General features: G+C 42.0%; 1 protein-coding gene across 3 annotated transcripts; it reads left to right on the top strand.

Annotated features, from left to right (window-relative positions):
• The first annotated feature begins 68 nt into the window (after positions 1-68).
• Positions 69-24,647, top strand: mideasa (mitotic deacetylase associated SANT domain protein a). Of its 3 annotated transcripts, none has more exons than XM_062468263.1 (13): positions 69-538; positions 912-2,653; positions 6,007-6,207; positions 6,515-6,860; positions 7,213-7,279; positions 7,523-7,665; positions 7,827-7,930; positions 8,060-8,135; positions 11,732-11,820; positions 11,917-12,060; positions 20,479-20,595; positions 20,785-20,894; positions 23,682-24,647. In XM_062468263.1, exons 2-13 carry the CDS (start codon positions 1,199-1,201, stop codon positions 23,974-23,976), a joined length of 3,147 nt encoding a protein of 1,048 aa, XP_062324247.1. In that variant the 5' UTR covers positions 69-538; positions 912-1,198; the 3' UTR covers positions 23,977-24,647. The 3 variants fall into 3 exon arrangements, with proteins under 3 accessions (XP_062324247.1, XP_062324246.1, XP_062324245.1); XM_062468262.1 differs by having other exon boundaries at positions 70-538; positions 20,773-20,894; XM_062468261.1 differs by having other exon boundaries at positions 71-538; positions 20,728-20,894.
• The last annotated feature ends 3,083 nt before the right edge of the window (positions 24,648-27,730 follow it).

The raw sequence follows: 27,730 nt of genomic DNA, 5'->3' as shown, positions 1-27,730 counted from the left end.
GTAAGTTGAGCAGTTGAAGGGTGAGGCATCGTATTCATGGGCATTAGAACTTAAAAGTATTTCCGCAGCATGTTAGATTTACAAAAGCTCTGAATAGATCAAATCAATTGCTTAATGCAGTAAGTACTGGTGCACACAGCACTCAAATCTGTGATAAGATGTGTCTTTGCTTAAACAAGTCGCACTTTTCATACTTATGACGACATCACTGGTTTATGTACGTGCTGTAAATTGTTGCGAGGACAAGAGTTGTGGACATGTTTTCCTGGAAATGTGCAATGTTACACTTCGCAACATTGTAGTTGTACACATTTTTTTTAACTGGTTTTCGGATCTTACATTTTCGAGGGACCATGCCCTGCGTTTAATGCTCTCGGTGAAAAATGTATTTACTCTAGACTCAGCCGAAGAAAGTTGTCGAAGTATGTCATCTGTTGCGCATGATCTCATTATGGAGTCGCATGCAGTCGACTTTGGCCGATCGAGCAAAGTAGTTTCAAGGAACTCGCTGTCAAATGCACAATGCAACATTGAGATGGTATGTGTTGACCAAAATACAAATGTTTTTTTCGGGTCACGTGCATGCGCAAACATACACAATAAGCGTTTGAAACCTGTTAAATAAGTATCTAACCTATGCAATGATTCTGTTACCATTTGTCAGGAAGCGTTGTATTCTATGTTTGGCTATATAGCTGCAGATATAGCGTTACATATGTATATACACTTTGTTAGTTTATTTTGGCTTTTGTGTTCTACAGTTTGAAAACAACATTTATGCTGGAGTAATGTATACATATATTTTTCTTTTACTTTCATTATGATTTCCCTGTTTGTGATGTGTCTCTGCAAAGGCCATGGCGTTAAACATATTGGTGCTTCCATACTAATGTATTTTTATTTTCTCTCAGGGTCCTGTAGACGAATGAGGGTCACAGGAGGATCAAGCATTGCTGCAGACTACAGATCTGACCTCGGGAGGCGGGGTGTGTGGGCCCACCCTGTGCCCTTTCCTGTTGGACTTCCTCCTGAATCTCACTGTTAACACAATTAAACAAAGAAACCAAAATATTCTTGTTCAGACAGGGGCAGTATAGGCTCATAGATTGTATTGGTCTTTCACCTCTTTAATCAAGTGATAAAGGCTGAAAAGGCCCCTCTGTCACTTGTTGGTTGGTGGTTGTTTCTTAGTGATATTATGAGTCTTCCTCCTCAGCAGAAGTTGAATACAGACAAGGGTGTCAAACAGAGGGCTACAGCCGTGAAGGAACCCATGCAACATGCAGGGGACGTGTTCTACGGCATGGGCCTTCCTGCTCTGGACTCAACTGACATGGATTCTGGAGGCAGCACAGCTGTCTTCAACCCAGAGAAGGGGCCCCAAGGGCGTGTACACTACCAGTCCACTGCCAAATGGATGCACCAAGACCCTACACAGGCCCCTGGCTGGTCTCAGGAAGCCCCTTTGCAAACCTGGGGCCAAAACTTTGGCTCTTACATGGGAGGGATGAACAACATCAGGACCCAGATGGCATTCCCAAAGGGGGGGCATGATGGTGGAGCTCTGCAGATTGGGGGAGAAAAGCAAGCCCCAGGATCCCTGGAGGTGTACAGAGAGGCTGCCCAGGCCCAGGCAAGAGGTCTGGAGTGGGAGCATGCCAATGCAGCAATGCGCCAAGCCCATCTTCAGGCCTTCCAACAGGGCCATAAGGGTGTGGACGTTCAGGCTCAGCCTCACATGCCTGGGTCCATGCTGCAGCCCTTCCAGCTGGCTTTTGGACCTACGAAGCAGCACCTTCCATCTGCATACTATCAGGTGTACCAGGGCAACAAGGGTATGCCAAACCTAAGTTACAGTGATCCACCTAAAACCCAACACCAAATGCTACAACTTCAGCAACAGATGCAACAGCACCAAATCCAGCAGCAGCAGCAACAACAACAGTTGCAGCAGCAGCATCACCATCAACAACAGCAGCATCAACAGTTACAACACCAAATACAACAGCAACAAATGCAAAAGCAACAGCTGCAGCAAATGCAACAATATCGTCAGCAGCAAATGCAGGAGCAAAGACAACAGGCGCATCAATTGCAGCAACAACAGCAACCACACCATTTACCACAACAGGAAGTACCGCAACCACAGCTTCAGCAAAAACGGCACCAAAACCAACACTTTATGAGTTATCAGTCCCCTGAGAGCTGTCGGTCTAGCACCAGCCCACCCCCTCAGAATGATAACGTCCAGTTACTGGACACCCAGGAGCAGGCAATAGAGACAGAGAACCAGTTTAGTGACTCCTCAGTCACATCTGATTCAATCCCTCAGAAGGTGTCCCCAAACTCTGCAGAGCCCTCTGATGCCCCTCAGGTTCTCCCTCGTCGTTCTCGCCGTCTGTCCAGGGACGGGCTATCCCCACTGGGTGGCCCGCCCACTATGGCCCCCTGTACCCAGGCTTCCAGGGAGCTCCTGGCCCCCCAGAATGGCCAGGTGGCTGGGGGGGGAGAAGGGGTAAATGCTGGGGAGGCACAGGCAGCAGCAGGGGGCGTTATCCAGAGCACACGCAGGAGGAGGAGGGCATCGAAAGAGATCAACCTGGAAACTCTTGCTCAGAAGGCCTCAGAGATGGAGCCTGCCAAAATGGCCAAGGTAAATCCAAAGTCTTTAGTTTTCATGTTTATTTCTAAGAGTAACGTCACCTTGTTGCTGTTATGCTTATGCTAATCGAATCAGACTTGGCTTAAGTACAAATTTTCGGGGAATTTCCGTCATTGATGTTTTTACACAAATAGCATATTTGGCATATTTTTACGTTTTCAAACATTTTTCCTGAAGATTTGTTGGGTCTTTGTGTAGCCATGCAAGTGATTGTGTCACACTTAACCCTGTGCTGCCTTCGGGTCACATGACCCAAAGGTTCATAACGAACCATCGTTGTGTTTACCCAATTTTACGCAATACAAAAACAAATAATTTTCTTAATCTGCAATGTGGGGGGTCTGAGACAGCCCAACGGTTAAAAGAAAATGCTTCACTTTGTTTTTGTATGCGGTAAAGTTGTCGCAATACGACAGTGGGTCACAATGACTGATGGGTCAGAATGACCCGAAGATAACACAAGGGTTAAATATGGCAGCTTGCATACAAAGCTCTGTTCCTCTTACACAAGGAAGAACATGGTTTCTATGCAGGATTTCCCCATGATTTATAACGTCTTTTGTGAGGTCTGTTTTCTTGACTTTTTGGTAAGTCAGAGAAGTTTACAGTTTATATAGCAGACTAGTGGTGTTAAGTCAGAGATGTTTACAGTTAGCTAACTAGTGGTGTTAAACGTGTGCATGCATGAGTGGATTTACATGGTCGTACACAGTGAGTTCCCTATTCACTGGAAAGCCGACTGGTGCAACCTGAAAAACAGCTTTTCTATTAGAAAAATCTCACTTTTGGGAGGGTATATCAATTTGCTTTCTTCATTACTTTTTTTGCTAAGAGACAGGAGCTGCCTGACCTTGCGAACCAGGATTTAAGGAAGGTCAAATCTACCCAACACAGTGAACGCATCCATTCAAATCAGTAGTTAGTCTACATATGTAGTTTGCATTCTCTATAACAAAAACACAATAGCAGCATTGCAATACTTCTGGCTTGAGTCCAATAAATACATTGCAATTTCATGTTTGTCCAGTAACAATTCACCTTGGGGAGGGAGGTAAGGAACTGAATTGTGTGCAGAGAGAGGCAGTGCTGGGTGCAATGTTGAACAGCTGCATGTCTCCACACCTCCACATTCCTTATAACCTCCCCAACCATTCAGCAGAACTAGGGAGGGGCTGCAGAGGCAGGCTCATACTCCCTGACTACCACAACTGGCTCCTAACAGGCCTACCACTGTTTGTTCACAATCCAGGCCTGAATCACCAGTGCTATGCTGGCCTACTGGAGTAGTTTGAGGGTGAAAGAAACACCTCCCCTTTTCCACTTTCTATTTAGTTGTGTTATAGACTTAATTTAAAATAGTGTCAACTTAATCCTGTCCATTTATGCAATATACACCACAATTTGAACACAATTAATACTTTTTCAGAAATGTCTTCAAATGAATACAAAATAAGGAAATTCCTTATTTAGTACTGAGATCCTTCGCAATGACTGAATAAGTTCAACTATATATTTTCCTTATAATTTCCTTTGACAAACCATGTTGTCTCTGGAGCAATTGGACATTTTAAAAAGGCACACACTATCTAAATAAAATAAAAATGCGAAGGTAACAAAAAATAAACACTGAACCAGTTCCTTGAAAGTAAGTTCATATGAAGACAGTCTCCAACACTGTGAAATGGAGAACATTTGGAATCACCAACATTCTTTCTTGAGTTGCCAGTATGGCTGGACAAAGTGATTGGGCAAAAGAGAGGCTTTTTATCAGTAATGTGACCAAAAATACAAAGATCATTCGAACCAAGTTTCAGAGTTCCTTTGCAGTGATGGTTGAGATTTATTAACCAATATGCCAGATGAGTATCTCTGTACTGTAACTCTCCAGCAACCAGGCTTTATGGTAGAGTGGCTAGACAGAAGCCATTTCTGACTCAAATACAAATTATAGCCTGCTTGAAGTTAGCCAAACAACACTTAAAGAACTCAGAGCCAGAGGGAAATGATTCTCTGGCAGTTAAAAGACTCTGAGAACAAAATGAAAAAATATCCTGTCTGATAAAAAATGCAGAGAGATACCTGCAAAATCTATGCAAATCTGGCAAAACCCAGCTACTGCTCATCACCCAAGAACATCGCTATGATGCAGCATGATGGTGGAAACATCCTGCTATGGAAACGTTTACCAGGACAGGGACTAGGCGGCTTGTCAGGATTGAGGGAGTGATATTAACCAAACAGAGAAATCCTTGAAGAAAGCCAGCGCACACACTATCAGGCTAGGGCAAAGATTAAGAATGAGAACAACTTGAAGTTCACAGCCAAAACAATGCTGGATTGCCTTCATCACAAGTTTCAATTTTCAAAAGTGGCTCAGCCAAAGCCTGCACAGGTACTTCATATATATATTATTGGAGAGCCCTGGAAATTGCAGTTCACCACTACTCTCCACCCCCATCTGACAGAGCTTGAGAAGATCTGAGGAATATTCTGTATAAAAATACAGAATGGGATATATTGGATGAGTCAGGTCGGAGTCAGGTGGCTGAGCGGTTAGGGAATCGGGCTAGTAATCAGAAGGTTGCCAGTTCGATTCCCAGCCGTGCCAAATGACGTTGTGTCCTTGGGCAAGGCACTTCACACTACTTGCATCGGGGAAATGTCCCTGTACTTACTGTAAGTTGCTCGGGATAAGAGTGTCTGCTAAATGACTAAATGTAAATTTAAATATTGGTCTGGTAGGCACATCTCTAACCTTGTGAGACAGCTTGATCACAACCACACAAGAATCCATCTTGACAAGCTACAACATATTTGTTTGTGTCCGAACCACAGTGGTTCGGACCAATCAGTGTCCTATGAGGAACTACTGGCACCTGTGATAGACGGTGACAAACATCCAGTCACTTGCCAAGTATTCTTTGAGTGCCTAGCCTTTTCTAAACAGTTTCCAAGGACAACTTCTCAGATGGATATGTGTAACAGTCTATCGGACGAGTCAGGTTAGCTCATCCCAGCTGAATCTGTAGCTACATTCAAAGTTGTTATTGCTTGGCTTTTATAAAGAGCTTTTACAAAGTACTGAAATAAGTGAATATAACAGAATACTTATGTAAATAAGGTTTCAATTTAAAATGTTTAATGACATTTAAGAATATGTTGTCAGTTTGTGTTTAGATTGCAAAATACATGTGTAAAAAGTGGTGTGTGTGTGCCTGTGATCATGCAACAATGGTACATCTCTCTATCTCTCCTATCCCCATTCTTTTTCCTCTTCTGTAGCTCATCTTAGTTTGGTCTTTCACCTCACCTTGTGTTTAACTTGATCTCCTTTATGTGTGCAGCAGGAGGATGGTGCCCATGGCCGGCAGCCTGGCATGGTGCCCCTGGTTATCCCCGTCTCTGTACCAGTGGGTCAGACTGATTCCTGGCACCACAGCTGTACGGCCCAGCGGGACCCGTTTCCCCCCCAGCCTGAACAGCCCTCCGTCATTGTGGCTCGTCGTCGCTCACTTAGGAACTCTCTGTCTGATAGCTTCGGTCAGGTATGGACAAGATTGCAGCAGGACCAGGGAACGACTAATCACCATAGAATAACTAGCTTTTTTCAACAAAACAGTGAGACTTCTTGATGATTGTGATTATAGTCACAATCATCAAGTCATTTTTATAGTCATTTTAGCATAGCTTGACTGGTTGATGATGTAAAGCCAGCAGTAAGCAACAGTTTATCACCCTAACTCTACTCACTCTTGCTGCCACTCAACGGTTGTATTTGTTTTGCACATTATGTCTGCTGTCATTCCTGGAATCATTTATAAATTCCCCTGTATCATTGTCTCACTCAACCAGGATGCGGAGAGTGACGCAGGGCAGGACGACGATGGGAAATTGTCCAAGTCCAAACGGCGGCCCCGCCCCGAGCCCCTTTTCATCCCACCTCCCAAACCGGTCACCTTCATTGCCCCTTCCGTCTACTCCAGCATAACCCCCTACCAGAGCCACCTGCGCTCGCCAATTTGTATGCTGGAACACCCTTTCGTTCTTCCCCCCTACACCCCGCCACCTATCCTCTCCCCCGTGCGCGATGGCTCAGGACTCTACTTCTCCACCTTTCTGTCCTCAATCGCTGCTGGCAACCAGAGCCTGCCCCCACCACCCCCTCCCAAGTCAACCTCACGCAGTCTTCTGCGTTCTTGTAAGTTTCCTGACCAAAGTATTATATTGAGGCCAAATCCATTTATGAATTGCCACGCTACTCTTTTTTCACAATATATCATTCTCCTCGGCTTCCGTCTTTCTGTACAAGTTATCTGTATGTTATGTCTGCGTTTGAGATCTTATCACACCGTGTTCCATCAGTGTGGGGTTTTAACTGTTTTTTTTCTGGTTGCATACTGTCCTTATAAAGTAGTCAGCCCCCCAAAATATTTAAGGATTCCTTAATCTTCAGGGTGTAAATGTTCCTGCTTTTGTTATTTCCTAGTATTTGGCTTGCTGGACTTGCCAGACGAGGTCCTAAAGAAGTCTGTGTCCATTGTGTTTTCCAGGCAGCTCAGACATCACGCCTCCAGTCCTACCTTTGATTACCGACCCCACACCTGTCAGCTTTGAGCCGTGAGTGTTAGAAGCCAATCTTGTGGTGCTGGAAAGCTTTCTCGACATCATGATCAGTGCCTTCATACACACTACAAATAGTAGCATGAACACCTACACACGTAACATGTTGAATTGTAAAAGTAGAAGACACCAGGGAAGTATTGCGGTTTCTATAATGTCTGTACCTCAGACTCTCTTGTTCTCTTCATTCCTTGTTGCCCTTCCTACCTGCTCTCTGTGTTTCTGTGTGTAACTCTCCAGGCGTATTAACATTGGACTGCAGTACCAAGCAGAGGTTCCAGAGCTGTGTGAGCGCTGCCTCCCCCAGATGGACCAGCCCAAGGCTGACCTGGTCTGGGTTCCCATGGAGAAGCTTCACACCAAACACGTGGAGCAGCACAGATGTAAACACATCTCAGAAATCATGGGACATGGAGTTTCAACGCTCATAAAGTTTTGACCTCTTCCTGCTCTTCTCTCTTTCCCCCACACCCTTTTTTGGTGTTCCTGTCATACTTTTCCTGACCAGCAGTTTAACATTGCCCTGCTCACTTTCCCCCTCTAGTGGACGATTGGATGAACTTGGCATGTTCAAGTGTTTTCTACGGTGGAGGCACAAACCAGGAACTAGCACTACACTGTCTGCACGAATGTGGTGGAGACGTCCTTGTAAGTACAGTCGCTCACCCTCTACCGACTGACATGGCGACTGATGTTGATGTCACCTGTGTAACATGATAGCTTTGATACCGATACTGTTGTAACGGATGAGCTCCCAATGATGAACTGTTTCCCCAGGAGGCACTGGCTCTCTTGCTCTTCAAAGAACCTGTTTTCTCTGAAGGCCATCACCTGGCTGACTATCACTACTCAGGTAGAGAAACTCTGTTTTTAAGTGTGGAACATGTGTATTAGGAACAAGGAAGCTATCTGAAAGGGGAGATGCTGTGTCAGTTACACAAAAACAGTTCAGGCTACATCATTACAACCCACATCTTTCCATTTCTGTCTCTCTCTGTCCCCATCTCTTGTTCTCTCTGTACAGTGCATCTGGAAAGTATTCACAGCGCTTTACTTTTTCCACTTTTTGTTGTTACAGCATTATTCTAAAATGGATTCAATTAATTTTTCCCCTGAACATTCTACACACAATACCCCATAATAAAAGTGAAAAAAGTTAGTTTACAGTTTTTCACAATTGTTAACACACGTTTCTCAAAACTGCACACACAAAACTGAAAACCTCACACACAAAATGCTAAACCTGACACTCCCTTTGCAAGATGACTCTTTGCCATCAAATCTCTTGCCTGTTCACAAAATGCAACTTGTGTTCTCATTTGGTACACACAGCTATATTTTCAAATGACACACACATGCCATTCATAACAGTACACACAATAAGCATTTGCTGCACACTACCAAGCATTCACAGCACACAGTAATGCAAAATTGAAAACACAATTCTAGAAATGGAACACACCATATGAATGACAATGACTGGAGAATGAGCCATTTCAACTTTTGTAAAATGTCTCAGTGTAGGCCAAATTTTTTCATAGTCAAACATAAAATAGTACACATGCATATGCAGCAAAAAAAGGTTTATTTCTGAACAGTACAGTACTGTCAACGGGCCTGCTCAACCCATTGCAGCACACAAATTGATGTTCCCACCACGCTGGCCGGGGACCTCAACAATGGCGCGCTGGCCAATGACATTTCTGCCCCGGCGCCTCCTCTTCACCAGGTTGAATCCAACCTCATCAATGAATATGTATTCATATAGCTCATTAGCTGTGTCATGCTCCTGGATCCGCTGGAACAGACAGCATGATAATGCAAGTTATAGTATGGACACAGATGGGTCAACACAGTGGGCTACAGTGAGACACTGTAGAAAAGGAACAATATTGGATTACAGGTACAATACATGAATGTGTCAGTGCTGAAATGTATGGGACTTACAAGCACAAACTCTTGCCGTAACTCCTTGATGTGGTCTGTGTTCCGGTCGAATAGGACCCAGTACACTTGTTTCATCCGCATGGCATTCCTGCGGAGAACACGGTCCAGTGTAGAGAGGCTGACGGTCTGGATGTTTCTGAATGTGGCATGGTCAGTCAGGATCCTGGTTTGTATCTGTCGGAGTGTGATAGTGTTGTTTTCACGAACCATTTTCACAATGTCAGTCTCCTGTTCGGCTGTGAAAGTGCATGTTCTTCCTCCACGGTGTGGTTCTCTTTCAGTCCTGCAAAATACAAATACAGTGAGCACACTGTATTCTATTGATATGCAGTATTTCAGTACACAAGGCATATATAATTCATACCTGTTCTACATTCTAAAGGTTCTAATGATGGCAGCAACTGTGAAGTGGCTGAGATTTGGTTGGACCCTCTGGCCAGCCTCCCTCATGCTCAAACCATGGTTGAGCACATGGTCAACCATGGTGCCCCGAATCTCATTAGAGATCACCGTTCTCCTTCTTCTTTCTCCTCCTCCTCCTCCTTCTTCTTGTCGTCCTCCTCTTCCTCCTCCTTATCCTCCTCCTCCTCCTTGTCATCCTCTCCCTCCTCTTCCTTGTCCTCCTCTTCCTCCTCTCACTCTTACCCCTCTCCTTCTCTGGTTGTTGATATGTTCTAAGTTTTCCATTGTTCACTAAACAAAACAGAGGCTCAAGGCCCTTTATATGTTTCAGTCCTGATCACAAATTGCTCACCAGACCTGAGTGTTTAGAGATTTGAATATTTGTGTGTTGTAGGTTGATGCTTTGAGACTTTACTTGAGAAGTGTGTGCAACAACTGAACATTGTGTGTAGTGTTTTGACAACAAGGTGATGTGTAATGCAGATAAGGGAGTGTGAAGTAGTGCCAAATTGGGTCGAGCAATTGGTACATGAAGTTAAGGTTGTGAAATTTGTGCCAAATTTTTGCTTTTTGTGTGTTAACAATTGTGAAAAACTGTAATATTTGTAATAGATTTGCAAAAATTAAGAACGAAAATATAACATGCACATAAGTATTCACAGCCTTTGCTCAATACTTTGTTGAAGCACCTTGGCAGTGATTACTGCCTCAAATCTTTTTGAGTATGATGCTAGAAGCTTGGCACCTATTTTTGGGCAGTTTCTCCCATTCTTCTTTGCAGGACCTCAAGCTCCATCAGGTTGGATGGGGAGCATCTCTTCACAGCCATTTTCAGATCTCTCCAGAGATGTTCAAGTCTGGGCTGTGGCTGGGACACTCCTTTGTCATCTTGGCTGTGTGCTTAGGGTTGTTGTCCTGTTGGAAGATGAACCTTCGCCCCAGTCTGAGGTCAAGAGCGCTCTGGAGCAGGTTTTCATCAAGGATGTCTCTGTACATTGCTGCATTCATCTTTCCCTCTATCCTGACTCCAGTTCTTGCCGCTGAAAATCATCCCCACAACATGATGCTGCCACCACCATGTTTCGCTGTAGGGATGGTATTGTCCAGGTGATGAGTGGTGCCTGGTTTCCTCCAGACATGATGCTTGGCATTCAGGCCAAAGAGTTCAATCTTTGTTTCATCAGACCAGATAATTTTGTTTCTCATGGTCTGAGCGTCCTTCAGGTGCCTTTTGGCAAACTCCAGATGGGCTGTCATGTGCCTTTTACTGAGGAGTGGCTTTCGTCTGGCCACTCTGCCATACAGGCCTGATTGGTGGAGTGCTGCAGAGATGTTGTTGTCCTTCTGGAAGGTTCTCTTGTCTTTACAGAGCAACGCTGGAGCTCTGTCAGAGTGACCATTGGGTTCTTGGTCATCTCCAAGAACCCCCGATCGCTCAGTTTGGCCGGGCAGCCAACTCCTGGAAGAATCCTGGTGGTTCTGAACTTCTTCCATTTACGGATGATGGAGGCCACTGTGCTCATTGGGACCTTCAATGCTGCAGAACATTTTCTATACCCTTCCCTAGATCTGTGACTCGATTCAATCCTGACTCGGAGGTCTACACACAATTCCTTGGACTTCATGGCTTGGTTTGTGCTCTGACATGCACTGTCAACTGTGGGACCTTATATAGAAAGGTGTGTGCCTTTCCAAATAATGTCCAATCATCTGAAGTAACCACAAGTGGACTCCAATCAAGTTGTAGAAACATCTCAAGGATGATCAGTGGAAACAGGCTCAATTTTGAGTGTCAAGGCAAAGGCTGTGAGTACTTATGTACATCCTATTTTTAATAGATTTGCTCAAATTAAAAAAAAAAAAATTAAATTGAGGAAAAATCAGAATTTTATCCACTTTGGAATACGGCTCTAACATAACACCATGTGGAAAAAGTGAAGCGCTGTGAATACTTTCCAGAAGCACTGTATGTCTCTTTCTCTCTGTGCCTCAGAGTGTTTTACTCACTCACTCATTCACTGACTAACTCTCACAAACACACACTCAGACACCCGTAATGTGATTTAATTATAGAGTGTACTGTGACTCATGTACCCTCAGGGTCAGATAGTTGGACCCCAGCAGAGAAGCGCTACTTCAACAAAGGGATATCTGCCTACAGGAAGGACTTCTTCATGGTGCAGAAACTGGTACGCCCATATAATAGCCACATGTATTGCACCAGGCAGCCTGGATAAACTCTTTGGAGAGCAGTATGAGGTAACTAAGCTTGTGTGTATTTACAGGTGCAGACAAAAAGCGTGACACAATGTGTGGAGTTCTACTACACTTTTAAGAAGCAGGTGAAGATTGGCCGCAACGGAAGTCTGACATACGGCCCCCCTGAATCCCCAGCAGAAAAGATCACAGAGGCAACTGTGGATGTCAAGGTAATTGGTTCAATAATGTTTTTAACCTATGCTTTTTATTTCAAAAAGCTAAGATGGTAAGAAATTCTATTTGTTATTTTATTCAGTATGTTTAATAAAAAAAAGATATAAAAAATATAGCTGCAGACAGCAATGGCGGGTTCCTCTTCAACATTGCAAACTTTTGCAAAATTGACATGATAACATGTATTTCATACATGTACACAACATTTCAAGACAATTGGAGCAATGGCTTATTTTAAGTAATTTTTTTAAATGATTCACAAATAGTCACGGTAGAGAAAAACCCATTCTGCCAACATTATGGGTTCTTGAGACTTTTTTGTTCCCCATGAGCAATAACGCATGCATACCAACTTTCAGACCTCTTAGCCTGATGGGGTCAAAATGCCACCCTTTTGAAAGTGACAACTTTGAAGCGTGTTCTGTACGGCCACCTGTGCTCTGGTCAGGCCCATCGTGCAGAGATCCATTCTTTAAAAGCTTTGACTCAGGACTAGGAATGACATCACACCCATAGATATATATAAAGGCTAGATGTCTTACGGCGGAGTCTAGAACGTCCGCACATGGCGGCCATCTTGCTACAGACAACTCGCTCACCCATAACATTGTGTTGGTGCTACATGTACTTTTTAAATAACCATAACTTGCTCAATTTTCAACCGATTTTTAAACGGTTTGGTTTGTTATCAACGTCAGAGATGTAGGTATGCCACTGCATACTTATGAATAATTGTTTTAAAAAAAAATATAGAATAGAAGTATGCAGTGGCATAACGACATCTCTGACGTTGATAACAAACCAAACCGTTTAAAATCGGTTGAAAATTGAGCAAGTTATGGTTATTTAAAAAGTACATGTACTTTTTAAATAAGTGGGAGTCAGGTGGCTGAGCGGTGAGGGAATCGGGCTTGTAATCCGAAGGTTGCCAGTTCAATTCCCGGTCATGCCAACTGAAGTTGTGTCCTTGGGAAAGGCACTTCACCCTACTTGCCTCTGGGGGAATGCCCCTGTAAGTCGCTCTGGATAAGAGCGTCTGCTAAATGACTAAATGTAAATGTACATGTAGCACCAACACAATGTTATGGGTGACCGAGTTGACTGTAGCAAGATGGCCGCCATGTGCGGACGTTCGACTCCGTTGGCCGGCAACGCGGACGAGACATCTAGCCTTTATATATATCTATGATCACACCTGTGTTCAGGGTTGCCAGGTCCGTCAAAAATATCCAGCCCAACGAGTGCTCAAACTAATCCAATATTTTTTGGGTGTACAACGGAGGAGTTACCACATTTATCCAATAGTTAAAATGTCAAAATGACTTGTGGATTAATATTTTCCTGGTTTTCTGCTATTTCTGCCACCGAACAGAGACACAGAGAAGTGTGTAGAGGTTATGAACTATTACTGCTCGCTCTGCCCACACACTTTCCATTGACTTAAATGTCTGTTAAATGTCAAATCCAACTATAAACTAGAGAGGGTACAATTTCAGGGGAAATTGTAGGGTGTGCTTGCTTGCGTCGGTTGCACAGGGGTCCGTTTTTTAATGACATTTTTACAACTGATATTTTTTTTTTCTGCTCATTTACAACTGAAAATACGAGTGAAGTGTAGAATGAAATGGATGTCTTCTCATTTCCCCTGCAAGAGGCAGCGTTGAATCAAAACGAATACATTTGGCAGACCGGTGTACAAATTGACCTAATCTCTATGATTTAAACGTCCTTTTAAGTTTTTCCCTTCTCGTGATATTTTCATGCATTTAGCCTACTCATTGCATTCATTCATTAATAAAGAACCCCCTTTGAAGATTATTCTACGACGTTACCCGGCAGTAGAAGATGGAATCGCGATTCAAACAGTACCATCTGCTAACTGAAAATATGCCCCCCAAAACGTAAATAAGCTTGACATTTATTTAGTGGAAAATCGCTCATTCATAAAAAGCTCACTGGTAGCGATCATTGTCAGTAACAACGCAAAATGCGATATAGCCCTGTGTGGAGAAGCTGCCCCGGTAAATTGTACTACTACGGTACAGTACTAGACTACTGCTGTGTTCGTCTCGGTAGCGATTGCGTTGGTTGAATTGGATTTAACGTTCCGTTGTACGGTTTAGGCTGAAATTAATTATTTTCATGAACAGATTGACAAAGTTTAGGCTGTGGCAATGAAGTTCAGGTTAGTAGTTAGATAGACTTTTGATTTAAGTAAGGGGAGTGCCGAACATGTTCTGTCGCCGTTTGACTTCCTACAGCTGTGTAGATGTTTTTGTAGTGTCTCGCGTAGGCTACAGCGTTGCAGTGATACACTGGATTGAAACAACAGGTAATGATAATTTCACCCACAATTCGTTTACTTGTAATCTAATGTCATAATAAATCCTACAACGAAAATGTATATGTGAGGAATGTTTATTTTAACGATTGAAAACAGATACATCATAGACCACTGTAGTATGTGTTGCCCGGGCAACACAGGCTAACGTCATGATGCTAATACTTCAGTGAAATAGTAGACTACTGTTTCCGAAAGTAGATGTACTTCCTTAATAATATCAGCTTATATTGTACATTACACATCACAATTGTGTGTCATATCACAAAGTAAAATGAGTAAATAGTTATCACCCTGGCCTCTTTGCTTGTGGCGTTTCTGCAGCTGCCTTGCAGTAAAGCTATAGTTAGCCTAGCTATCCCCCAAGTTAACAGATGCGAAACGAATGTTCTGCCAAAAGTAGTCACGCGTGTTTTCGTGACGTTAGTGACGTAGTGACGTTAGTAACGTCAGTGACTGTGGCTAGCAAATTAGCCACCGTTAGCTTCACTTTTCGCCACAAAAACTTAACTTCAGCCTAAACCATGCAACGGAACGTAAATTCCAATAGAAGCAACTCAATCGCTACCAAGACGAAACTTTTGACACCTACGTTGTCTATGTAGGCCAAATATTGACTGAGTTTTAGGGGGGCAAAAAGAAATAAAAATAATAATAATATATATGTGAGAGAACAAAGGTTGTGCTCTCGCCGAAGGCTTGAGCACACCCAATAATATATATGTGAGAGAACAAAGGTTGTGCTCTCGCCGAAGGCTTGAGCACACCCAATAATATATATGTGAGAGAACAAAGGTTGTGCTCTCGCCGAAGGCTTGAGCACACCCAATAAGAGTGTTCCAATCAAATCAGATTTTCTTTTTTAAACCTAGAGGTTTAAAAGGCTACCTCTGCCTAAACTGACCTGCACCAACTCATAGCACAGCATAGAGTTTCAACATCCACATTTAGTCTCTATTTTTTACTCTACTCTTAATGCATGACTATGTTTCACTTATGGTCTGCACCTCTCTGTCCCCAACTGTCTCTGGAGTGGGGGGTGCGGGCTTAATATCCAACAAATTACACCCCTCAACTTTTAAAACAGATCTATTGGCCTACTACAATTGTAAATATCCTATGGCTTCTTCTCCAATTGGGCCTTGATACAATGCCATCTAATATTTTCTGCACATTCTACATGTGTTTTCCAACACCAGTTACAATCAACCCTTCACCATTGCATGGTGCCATTCATTCTTCACAGATCACACCCATCAAGTCAAAGTGAATAGTAACTGGTCCAACTCCATGTCCAAGCCCATGGTATCTGTTGAGGAATACAGTCATCACACTTGGGGGAGTCAGGTGGCTGAGCGGTTAAGGACTCGGGCTAGTAATCTGAAGGTTGCCAGTTCGATTCCCAGCCGTGCCAAATTACATTGTGTCCTTGGCACAATGTAAAAAGCACTTCACCCTACTTGCCTCGGGGAGAATGTCCCTGTACTTACTGTAAGTCGCTCTGGATAAGAGTTTTTGCTAAATGAAAATGTAATGTTATATAAACAGTTTTGACTGTGAAATGCAGTGGCATAACTTGAACTTGAATCCAAATGTCTTGACCTGATGGAGACCCATGCAAAGTCACTCAAAACGCAGGTTTGATTCCAGGCTCTGGCAAGAGTATTTAGCTCTAAACTGGTCAATATATACACATCTGACCAAAGACCAGGGTCCTGTACTACGAATCTAAATTTGGCGATAACGAGGTAACTTCAGGTTCAACCCAGGGTTTTCTGTATCACAACGGTGGATCACTTGTTACCGGGGTAGATCGCCATGGTAACACATGCTGAACGCCTAACCTCGTTGGGAGCAGGTTAAGTTGGAGATCAGAGATCAACCGGTATAAAAGCCCCGCCTAACTCATTCTTGAGGATAATGGCGTCACCGTTCATAGAAGATCCTGTGGAGCTTGGTGCGCAGATAGTGAGAGGTGTGCTCAGAGGAGCCAGAATATTTAGAGACCGACAAATCCCTTTGGCATTCCCTGATGAGTATCTTTATGAAAGATATAGATTCTCAGCTGAGGTAATTACATATCTTTGCCAGCTTCTTGAGCAGTATGTTGCCAATGCGACACATCGAAGCCGTGCGCTCACAGTCCCACAGACTGTTTGCATAGCGTTGCGTTATTTCGCTACGGGTACTTTTAAGCAGTGTCATGTTGATATGTTATTCCTATTCACTGGGGTGTCTTCCCTTAACCCCTTATGTTGTCCTTGGGTTGCTTTGACACATTTTCTAATTATTTCCATATCAGAAATTTGGGTTTCCTTCAACGAAAACATTTCAAACCAAAAAGAACAATGTGTATGGTACCGTGCAATGATCTTCACAAGTTATATAAATGATCATTTCAGTACTTTATTGAATTTGGATGTTTCATTCACTTTTGTAGCATTTTTCAAAAATAATAAATAGGACATTGAAAGAAAGAAATGGTGAAAACCCCCACAAAAGACTCAAAAGGCACAACAAAAAAGCCACAAAAAGGTATAAAAAGACCAAAACGTAGAAAAAAGTTTAACAAATACATCCTCGTGTGTTCTCCCTTTCCTAGGAACACAGAAAAAGAATGTCAGTGTAACTAAGTTTAGTGTCATTCATTCAGTGATCATTCATTCACTATCTCTTCTCATATTCCAGTTTTTCTACATCCAGCCTTGTTTTTTTTCATTAAAAGCCTCTTGTACTCTATATCGAGCCTCGTATATTCTATATCGAGCCTCTTATACTCTATATCGAGCTCCAGGGTTCTTTTATACAGGCCCCTCACATTGTCTGCTACAACCTGAAACAGATAAAGAACATTGTCCCTTTGCAAGGCACACTTGGAGAAAGTTGAATGTGTCCATTTGACTACTGTGTTTCAAGGTCCATTGCTTAAGTAGTAACCTGTCACTCTTGTGACAATTATTATTTAAACTAAATGTACACTAAATGTTTGGAGTAGTAAGGGTCGTCTACTGAGCAGAATTTGGGAATTAAAGATCACAGCACACAGAGGTAGATTTTAGAAAAGGTAAATCCCTGGCCTGTATTTTCTCTTAAATAAAATAATAAATGGCAAGTACATAAAGCACTTTGCAAACAATTTGAGATCAACACAATGATAGTGCGAGTCAGGTGGCTGAGCGGTTAGAGAATCGGGCTAGTAATCAGAAGGTCGCTGGTTCGATTCCCGCCGTGCAAAATGACGTTGTGTCCTCGGGCAAGGCACTTCACCCTACTTGCCTCGGGGGAATGTCCCTGTACTTACTGTAAGTCGCTCTGGATAAGAGCGTCTGCTAAATGACTAAATGTAAAATGTAAATAGTGCTGTATAGCAATATACAGAAAGATAATTATACAAGTCAGGTAGTAAAAATAAAACAAAATACAAAAATGCCCTCTCTTTCTTAATACCTTGGGTGCACCCTCAGGGTTTCCGCGGGGTCTTAAAAAGTCTTAAATTCTGAACTTAAAATTTAAGGCCTTAAAAAGTCTTAAAAACGGCTAGATTTTCATCCGAGGTCTTAAATTTAATCTAGTCAGGTCTAAAAAAGGTTTTACCCAAGTCACACACTCACTCACACACTTTCTCTCTCTATTTGAGGGCAAGTTTGTTTTACCCTATTTTCATTTTGGGGATAAGGCACGTTGTTGGGTGTGGAAGGTTACTAATGTGATTAACCTATGTGTAAAATGGTAACACTTTAGAATAATGGTCCGTTGTTAACAAGTAGCTATGCAGGAAGTAATAGGTAGTACTACGTTAACACCGAATTTAATACTATTAACTAACATGGAACCAAGATTAACTAAGCAGTAAGTAATAGCAAATTTATGACAAAGGTAGTTCCTTGGTAGGTATTTGGTTATTACTAAATAAATATATCCTCTTGAGAACTACTTGTGAACTATGACCAATTAAGAAAGAATAACCAATTAATTACTAATCACAAAAGTAACATGTCTAAAAAGTTAACAATTTGGTTGTTTTACTCTTAACATGGTCATAACTTTTCAGAAGCTTGTGCCTCAAATGGGTTCTTTGTGGAAACCAGTTTATGAATATTATATCCCCCCAAATACGTTAGCTACAGGTTGAGATTGTGACTACTCTTACCAAAGGATGGACGTATGTTCTCTGTTTATTTCAAAATTAAACATGGTATAATACAAATAATGATAACTTGTTTAACATTTTTAATAATTAGGAAGTGATGCTGACACGCTCATGATTGGATTAGTTTACTATTATGAGCTCTTAAGTGTCAGTTCAATATGTCTCAGACTCCAAAGACCTACCTTTATGTTACAGTATTTTGTAACATAAAGGTAATTTTGTAAAATATGTCTGAATGAAACATTTTTTGTTTGGCACAATGATGAAACCTAGCATTTAAACAAAAAATTCTGTATTTTGGAATGAAACATACACATTCAACAAACTGTGATGAGAAACTGAATCAAACATAATGGCTAAACAAGTAATATAGTAAATGGCTAACCCTAACCCAAATTAACGTATAGGCCTACTCACTCTGTAATGAGTGAGTAGTAAATATCCAGCCAAATACTGGATATTTACCATCCATAAAAATGTGCCAAATGATTTCGCGCTCCAAACTCACTCATTGACGTTGCACCAGAGTATAGGTTTAGGGAAAACATGACATGGATTTGAGGACAAATAGGTTTCGGTAAGCTAAGTCGACTGGATTTGGAAAATGGACCGGCCGGGATTTGATATTTTCTGAGCTGCAGAAAGACGTAATAGCAGTCACATCGAAATTGCCCGCATAATCATACAGTATGATCAAATATTGGGGAGGACGTGTCCCATAATCATACAGTATGATCAAATATTGGGGGGGACGTGTTATAACGTTAATATTCATAAACTGGTTTCCACAAAGAACTCATTTGAGGCACAAGCTTCTGAAATGTTATGACCATGTTAAGAGTAAGAAAAAACACAATTGACATTACTTTTGTGATTAGTAATTCATTGGTTATTATTTCTTAATTGGTCATAGTTCACAAGTAGTTCTCAATGAGGATATGTTTATTTAGTAATAATCAAATACCTACCAAGGAACTACCTTTGTCGTAAATTAGCTATTACTTACTGCTTAGTTAATCTTGGTTCCATATTAGTTAATAGTATTAAATTCGGTGTTAATGTAGAACTACCTATTACTTCCTGCATAGCTACTCGTTAACAACGGACCATTATTAAGTGTTACCTGTAAGGTTAAATTAATGCTTTTTCAATGACTGAATTCATTTAAATAAAATGTTTTTTTCAGAATTTCTTTGATTTGATTTGAATTTTGGTAATGCGTCGTGTAGGTCTTAAATTTCGATCTTTATGGTCTTAAAAAGGTCTTAAATTTGACTTACTGAAACCTGCAGAAACCCTGACCCTATAACTCCGACTAATTATAAGGCATAAACAAAAGAAAACAGATCTCAGATCAATGTGTATACAATTATGCAAAATCTTAACAGCTCGTATACACAATAACATATATAATCACGGTGTTCTAGGATCTGGGTTAGCTCGCCATCAAAGTTGTTCAGCGCCAGAAAAAGAAAAAAAATCAACAATAATATTTTACATATGAACATTAATTATTTATTATCTATAATTATTCATATTCGTATTTATTCACATCAATATTTACTATTATTATCTTACTCAATTATTTATGCTTTTAATACCAACTGCATTAACAGAGCACGTTTTCATTAACAAAACAAAATTAACGCTCACCAATCCAATGCAGTCTGATTTGTGCATCCTACCAAGCACGTAATGGCGGCGCACACACATGCACACACACTGCATATGTGACGCAGAAAGAAAAGAACAAAATGAGGAGAAACCCGGTTCCTCTATTGCGTTCCGCTATTATGACTTAATAATAAGAATAAGAATACTAACAAATACAATAGGTTTCCTCCTACCGGAGGAACCCTAATGATAATAGGCTTTCTCATACCGGAGAAACCCTAATAATAATGATTTTAATTAATGTTCCAGAGCTCTCAGCATCCCATGCTGACTCATCAAGAGGGGGACAGCAGGAAGTGGGAAGGGTCATGTGAGCAGAGTCAAGATGGCACAGTAGTTTCTGACACACTACAGGCCCATGAGAACGTAAGTCATTTTTATTACCACTTATTATTTTCCCAGTTTTGTCTTTAATTTATGTTCTGCATAAAGACCTTCAACAGTTGTGGAATTTACTGTAGCAAGCACAACGGTTGGTGAACAACACTTTTTATTTAGACTGGAATGGTGGTAGTGCTCAAAGAGAGGGGTTTGGTGAATAAGGTCTCTTCCCAGTCCCCTCCTCCCTGCAAACCGCGGCCAGAGTCTGCAGGAAAGAAGAGACGAGCACCCCCAAAACCTCCACAGGAACCGGAGGGTGTGTTTCCCTGCAAGAAGTGTACCAGGTATGTGTGCATGTTTGTGCCTTATTTGTCCACTGGCCACATGACTACAAACAGGATGTATGAATCTCACAGTGCTACATAACCACTAGCATGCCTAGCTAACCTTAACTTTTATTTTACTCAAGGCTGCAAGTCTAACACATTTACATATACATTACATTTATGCATTTAGCAGACGCTTTTATCCAAAGCGACTTCCAAGAGAGAGTTTTACAAAAGTGCATAGGTCACTGATCATAACAACGAGACGGGTAGCCAAAACATGCATACATTGTGATAAGCGAATAAGTGCCAATGGGAAGAAACATAAGAGCATGTAGTTAAACAAATTACAAATGAAACAACATTAACCTCAAAAGTGCAAGAGTGTACCTGTAGGAAAGCAAGCAACAGTAATATAATTTACAGTGAGAACAAGTAGTTAACTCAGTTACAACTAGCCAACAAGTTACAACTAACCAACAAGTGCAACAAGACCCTCAGCAAGTGCCATTGTGTTCCTGGAGGAAATAAACATCGGAACTAGAGCCCGACCGATATATCGGCGGGCCGACATTATCGGCCAATATTCGGCATTTTCCAAACTATTGGTATCGGCATTTATAATGGCCGATAAATGAATATATATATTTTTTTTTTCAAATGACTAAGTTTCATATCTTAACTTTGTATTTTTATACATTTTATTTATCAGAAACTGCATTAACATATTATTTTAGTGAGGAAATAATAACAGGAGTCAGAGGCTGAGCAGTTAGGGAATCGGGCTATTAATTAGAAGGTTGCTGGTTCGATTCCCGGCCATATCAAATGACGTTGTGTCCTTGGGAAGACACTTAACCCTACTTGCCTCGGGGAATGTCCCTGTACTTAGTCGCTCTGGATAACAACTTCTGCTAAAAGTGACTAAATGTAAACTACAAATAACTAGGGTTAGGGAAATCAGTTTGTTTTGTTATGCGTTTCTGGATTTTTAAAATATTTTTTTATATCGGCCGATATCGGAATATCGGATTTTTAAATCACCAAATATTTGTATCGGTATCGGCCTTAAAAATCCTTTATCGGTCGGGCTCTAATCGGAACCAACAAATCTTTCTTAAGTACCGTTGTACTCCCGAAACAAGTGCGTCTTTAGCCTTTTCTTGAAGGTGGGGAGACAGTCAGTATCTCTGATGGAGGTGGGGAAATTATTCCACCATTGGGGGGCCAGATAGGAGAAGAGCTTGGGTTGGGAGCGGGCGCTCTTGAGAGGTGGGGACCACCAGACGGTTGTCAAAAGAAGACCATAGGTGGCGGGTGGGGGTGTAAGACTGGAGGAGAGACTGGATGTAGGCAGGTGCAGTCCCATTCACCGCTCGGAAGGTCAGTACCAGGGTCTTGAATCTGATACGAGCTGCATTCTGAATCCTCTGGAGAGGGTGGGTTGCGAATGCAGGGAGACCGGCGAGAAGCGAGTTGCAGTAGTCCAACTTGGAGAGGACAAGTGCTTGGACTACCAGCTGGGTGGAATGCTCAAACGGGTATCTGCTGATATTCCGGATGTTGTAGAGGGTGAATCTACATGACCAGGAGACTGCGGCAATGTGTGCCGTGAGGGAGAGCTTGTCACACATGGTAACCCCGAGGTTCCTGGCAGAGGATGAAGGGGTCACCGATCCAAGGGTGATTGAGAGATCGTGGGAGATGGAGGGTTTGGCTGGGATGATGAGAAGTTCTGTTTTGGCGAGGTTCAGCTGGAGGTGGTGCTTGCAAAGCCGCAGTCTTTGCGATATCTCAAGCCACAGTCTTTGCAGTTTCACCATATAAATAATACAAGCCGCAGTCTTTGCAGGAATACAAAACACACCAGCCGCAGTCTTTGCGGTATCTTCAGCCGCAGTCTTTGCGGTGTCTCGAGCCGCAGTCTCTGTGGTTGCCTGATATAAATAACATGTAACTCAACAAAATAAATAAAATGTAACACAATCAATAAAAGCAGTAGTACAAGTCAAAACACAAGCCGCAATCTTTGCGGGAATCCCCCCCCCCCCCCCCCCAACAAAAGAAATCGTAAAAAGTAGTCAAACCCTTAAATAGACATAAAATTAGTTAAATGCTTTGGTAAAAAGATAGGTTTTAAGTGTAGGCCTACAATCTTGTCCCTGACATCCATGGACAGCTCTTTTGTCTTGGCCATGGTGGAGAGTTTGGAATCTTTTATACAGGTAAATGTGCTCCTAATCTCAGCTCGTTACCTGTATCAAAGACACCTGGGAGACAGAAATCTTTCTGATTGAGAGGGGGTCAAATACTTATTTCACTCATTAAGATGCAAATCATTTTATAACAATTTTGACATGCGTTTTTCTGGATTTTGTTGTTGTTGTTCTGTCTCTCACTGTTCAAATAAACCTACCATTCAAATTATAGACTGATCATTTCTTTGTCAGTGGGCAAACGTACAAAATCAGCAGGAGATAAAGTATTTTTTTCCTCATTGTATGTGTTAATCAGGTACATAGGTTTCATTATACATGTCCCAACCACTTGTTGAAAACGGCAAACCTGTTCCCCCCACTTTTTATTTATAAAATTACATTTTATGGCTGCATCCAAAAAGCTGTCCCACTCACATTTGAAAACAAAATGTACACTCCTAGTATTAATGCACAGTATTGATATTTGATCGTGTGGAGCCTTTCTTGGAGCATAACTTATTAAAGATGGTCAAATGTACAGAAATATGTGTCATTGTTGTCCTTTTTATCATGATTGATTTTACTTTTGTTCTTTGGGGCCATCCAGGGTGTTCTACAAGGTGAAGAGCCGCAGCGCCCACATGAAGAGCCACGCGGAGCAGGAGAAGAAGGCTGCCGCCCTGCGCCTGAAAGAGGAGGAGGAGGCCAGAGTGAGGGTGGCTACGGAGGAGGCCAGGATGAGGGAGGCCACAGATGAGGCCAGGGTGAGGGAGGCTACGCTGAGGGAGGCTGCAGAGGAGGGACAGACAAGAGGCGGAGTTAGAGAGGCAGAAAGGCCAGAGGCCAGCAGCCGCGAGGAGTCTTCAGAGGCTGAAGATGAAGATGATGAGGACTGGCACTGAAAAAACAAGGAGAGAGGTGAGCGTGAAAGAAAGAGAAAACAGCCGGATATAACAAAGGGAAAACATGGGCAAAAACAGGACCAGTTTCAAAGAGAAATCTCACTCACAGAAAAGAACAAGATTCTTAGAGGACATGAAATGGAGAAACACCTCTCTGTACTCTTCCACACTCCACATTTATAGATCCTGTTTTATCTGTTTACTTCCAATAGGAATATATTTTTGTAAATGCACTTGCATGCTTTGCTATCACTGTATCACTTATTTAATTGAATATCTATGAAATGTGTGGACATCCCTAAAATAGTTGCTCTTTGTAATTGTCAATATAATTTTTTTATGGATACTTTGCAATAATATGATGATTAAAGCAATTTTCTCTTTTTCTCTTTTGTACTGGTAGACCCTTTTCTAAAAGTGTGGATTGAATATGATCTTAATAAATTCTTCCGGGTTTTTATTTTTAAGAGAATATTATGGTGAAAGGTTATCTAACTCAAAGGTTAAATTGCACATTTGTATTACAATTAAGGGACCTTTAAAATGTTGTTTCTGTATGAGAATGTCATATAAAGTCATATATAAAACTGCAATCCAATGATTCTGAACACGCTAATCATGTGAACAGCCATTTAATTGTGAAACATTTATTAAAACGTTTACTCACTCTGTGTTGTTTTCTGTAGAGTTGTAGCTTATGCTTATGTCACCGTTTAGGACTTGCATCAAGGTGTCTTTGTTGACAGGATGACCAGATGAGAGCTGTTGCTCCAATCCTCCAGGAGATGGAGGTAGTGATGCAATGTTAAGCACATGGCCTGTTCCTAGTCCAACCCGACAATAGATGATGGACTACTACACAACCAACAGGAAATATATACTGACTTCTTCCTTTTGATAGGTGAGCATCTGATGTAGTTTCCATTGTAGCAGCTAATGGTTTCTAAGTTTTGGCTCACAATACAGCCACTGAACTGTAACATTTACATTTTTTATTATATTTTTTTTGTGTGTGTGTGTTTTCTCTCCAGGAAGATGTCCCAGTGTATAGTGGCTATGAGTCAATAAAGTGCCGTGGCCAGAGGCTTGGTGGTGCTGGATCCAGCCAGAAGGACAGGCCGGAGGGGTGCCTGGACCGGGTCCACGCTGCAGATGAAGACTGGCTCTGATTGTGCAGAGGTGGCATTCCTCAGCCATTTCAAAGTGCTCTCAGTAACAGGCTGTACATGCTGGTGTAGCCCTGCAGCACTAAAAAAAACGAGACGCAAGGCAGAAGCCTGGAGATGATAGAGAATAAAGTGGCACAGGCTTCATCCACACTCATCACTAACGTCTGTGGCAGACAGTCGTCTGTATGTTTTCCACCAGTTTTAGAGAGACGATGAGAGGAGGAGTGGGGTGTGAATGCAGTCCAGTTTTAACCAGCTCTGCCAGGAGCGAGGGAAATCAGGGGTGGTGAAAGGGGTAAATCTATGCCCATCCTTTTTTGTCTCATCTTCAAGGTTCCAAGATGTCATGCTATTGTGTCACCAGGAAATAGGTGTTTGCACAGCTGAAAATGTGTGACCTTGGGTGTTTTTTTTTAACATGAAAATTGGCCATAAATCCCAGCGTTGTCCTCAAAAAACCTATTAGCTTTTTCTCCAACTGGCCATCTCTCCCTCTTTGCCGCTCTCTCTCTCTGGGGAATGCTGAGGCAGCAGGCTGAGGATCAGATGTCATGGTGCAGCACTCTGTCTTCTAATAAGGCCCGATTAAGGGAAGCCACACCCAAAGATGGGCTGGAAGTTGAAGGAATGGCTAGGGATTGAAGTGCAGGGGACGCTATGCTGTGACCTTGAGTGGGACCAGGGTTAAAGCAGGATCATCATCATGGAATGTCTCAGAAGACAAATGATCAGATCAATTCTTCTTGTCCAGCAAGGCCGAGGTTTAAGCTGAAAAATGTGCTGTGATATTATCTACAGTCAGGCTCTTATAGTCCTTTGGCATTTTTAATCAACAGAGATGGAGAATAATTTTCAAAGCGTGACCTGTAAGAGTGAATGTCAGTGTCACACTGCTTGGCCAACATGGAAGCAGATCTTACTGTACATCTAAATGTTTTATTAGCATGTGATCTCACGGGCAATGCATACATTGATGTTGACTCAGAATCATTAGGATCAATTCCACAACGCAGTTATTGAATAATCAATCAATTTTATGTCAAACCTGTCTTCACTGGCCTTCATGGACCACAGATCCAATCATCTTTACAGACCCCTGACCCCTAAGAACTCTCTATCAGATTGGCTCCTGTAAACCTCCTCTCTTTTCTTCTCCTGCTGACTCCCCTTCTCCTCACCCTTCCTCTCCTCACTGTTCCTTTCCTCTCTTCTCACTTCACCCCGCTTCTGCTCACTCCTCTTCTCTCTTCTCCTCTCCTAGCCCCACCTCTCCCCACCAGTGGCGGATCTAGAACATTTTACATGGGGTGGCAAAGGGGTGGCAAGAGGTCTTGCCAGGGTGGCATGGGTAAACGGTACATGGGAATCCCTATATGTGAAAATACTTTAAACTATGGTAGTTATTGTTTAATCATGCCCTTACACACTACACGCGTTTTTAATTCACAACAGGAATAAGCCCAGTCAGGGGCCGGTGTGGGACCCATTTTCAGCTCGGGAGTGTAATAATATAATGGCCAAAACCAGCCCATCCCCACCAGGCCCTGAGCCATTTGTTGAACATTCGGGGCTTAACCCGAACCTAGGACCTAGTCAAGGGTTTGATGTGAGGTGAAATCGGACCTTCACATTAATGCGAGCGCGCAATCAAGATTTTTTGCATTAATTTCAGTGCAATTTTTTGGGGGGGATTTATGTAATATAAACATTACGTTGGACTCATATTGTTATATTTTCTGGAAATTAAAACAAAAAATGTTACCTGAAAGATTCGGGGCTTTTGACAAAACATATTTTTCCCACCCATGCAGGAACCTAGATTTGTGAAGTTTCTTTTTTTTCCTGGCTTTTTCAGTTCCTCCTGAAATCTTTTTCCCATCCATTTTATTCTTTTTGCATCAGCTTAAACTCCCTCCACAACAATAAATGATGGTTTAGGGTTGTCTCCATGGCAACAACCTTGGTACAGGCACTTGTGTTTGAGAAAGAGAGCATGCGCAACAACTGAAAACTGCACTTTTTAATGCACGTGTGATCATGCGCTTATTTAAATTAAAATCAGTGTAGCCTATTAGCTTACTTATCAGTCACACAGTAACTTAACAAACTTAACACATCGTTGTATTCGGTGTGTGAAAAAACAAAGAGAAAGCAGGCGATCTGCCGGCCCAATTTATGAATTGGCAGAGCGGACCACCGGTAATTCTCCCGATTCTCCCGATGGCCACTCCGGCGCTGAGCCTTGTGTTCAAACAAAAGAAAACTGTGCATCTTTTAAAAAGTAAAAGTATAAAAAGCAAAATTAAAATTCAAAGTACAATAATTGTGTCCAAGATGCAGTGGACTACAAGTATAAAACAGCAGACAATACTCAAGTACTTATTATAATTAAAAACTTATAATTACAGTCCACAAATGATCCATGATCGACCAGCAGTAAACGTGGATACAAACAAGATTGTATAGGCTATTTTATATTAAGCTCTGTCTCGCACAAGCATACTGGACAATAGTTCTATCCAAGGGTCATCAGGCTTCTGAATGGACATTGATATGGACATTGATACATTTCTCAATGGTCATTT

Source organism: Osmerus eperlanus, chromosome 8, assembly GCF_963692335.1.
Source record: "Osmerus eperlanus chromosome 8, fOsmEpe2.1, whole genome shotgun sequence".
Classification (NCBI taxonomy): domain Eukaryota; kingdom Metazoa; phylum Chordata; class Actinopteri; order Osmeriformes; family Osmeridae; genus Osmerus; species Osmerus eperlanus.
Note: the sequence above shows the minus strand (reverse complement) of the source record. Positions and strands in the feature narration are given on the sequence as shown.

What these genes read in the sequence shown, in the direction of transcription:
- mideasa (XM_062468261.1), top strand. Translation starts at nt 1,199, where the DNA reads ATGAGTCTTCCTCCTCAGCAGAAGTTGAATACAGACAAGGGTGTCAAA. An exon ending in ACACGTGGAGCAGCACAGAT is followed by an intron (nt 7,666 to 7,826) that starts GTAAACACATCT and finishes TTCCCCCTCTAG; the next exon opens with TGGACGATTGGATGAACTTG. An exon ending in CCCTGCAAGAAGTGTACCAG is followed by an intron (nt 20,895 to 23,681) that starts GTATGTGTGCAT and finishes GGGGCCATCCAG; the next exon opens with GGTGTTCTACAAGGTGAAGA.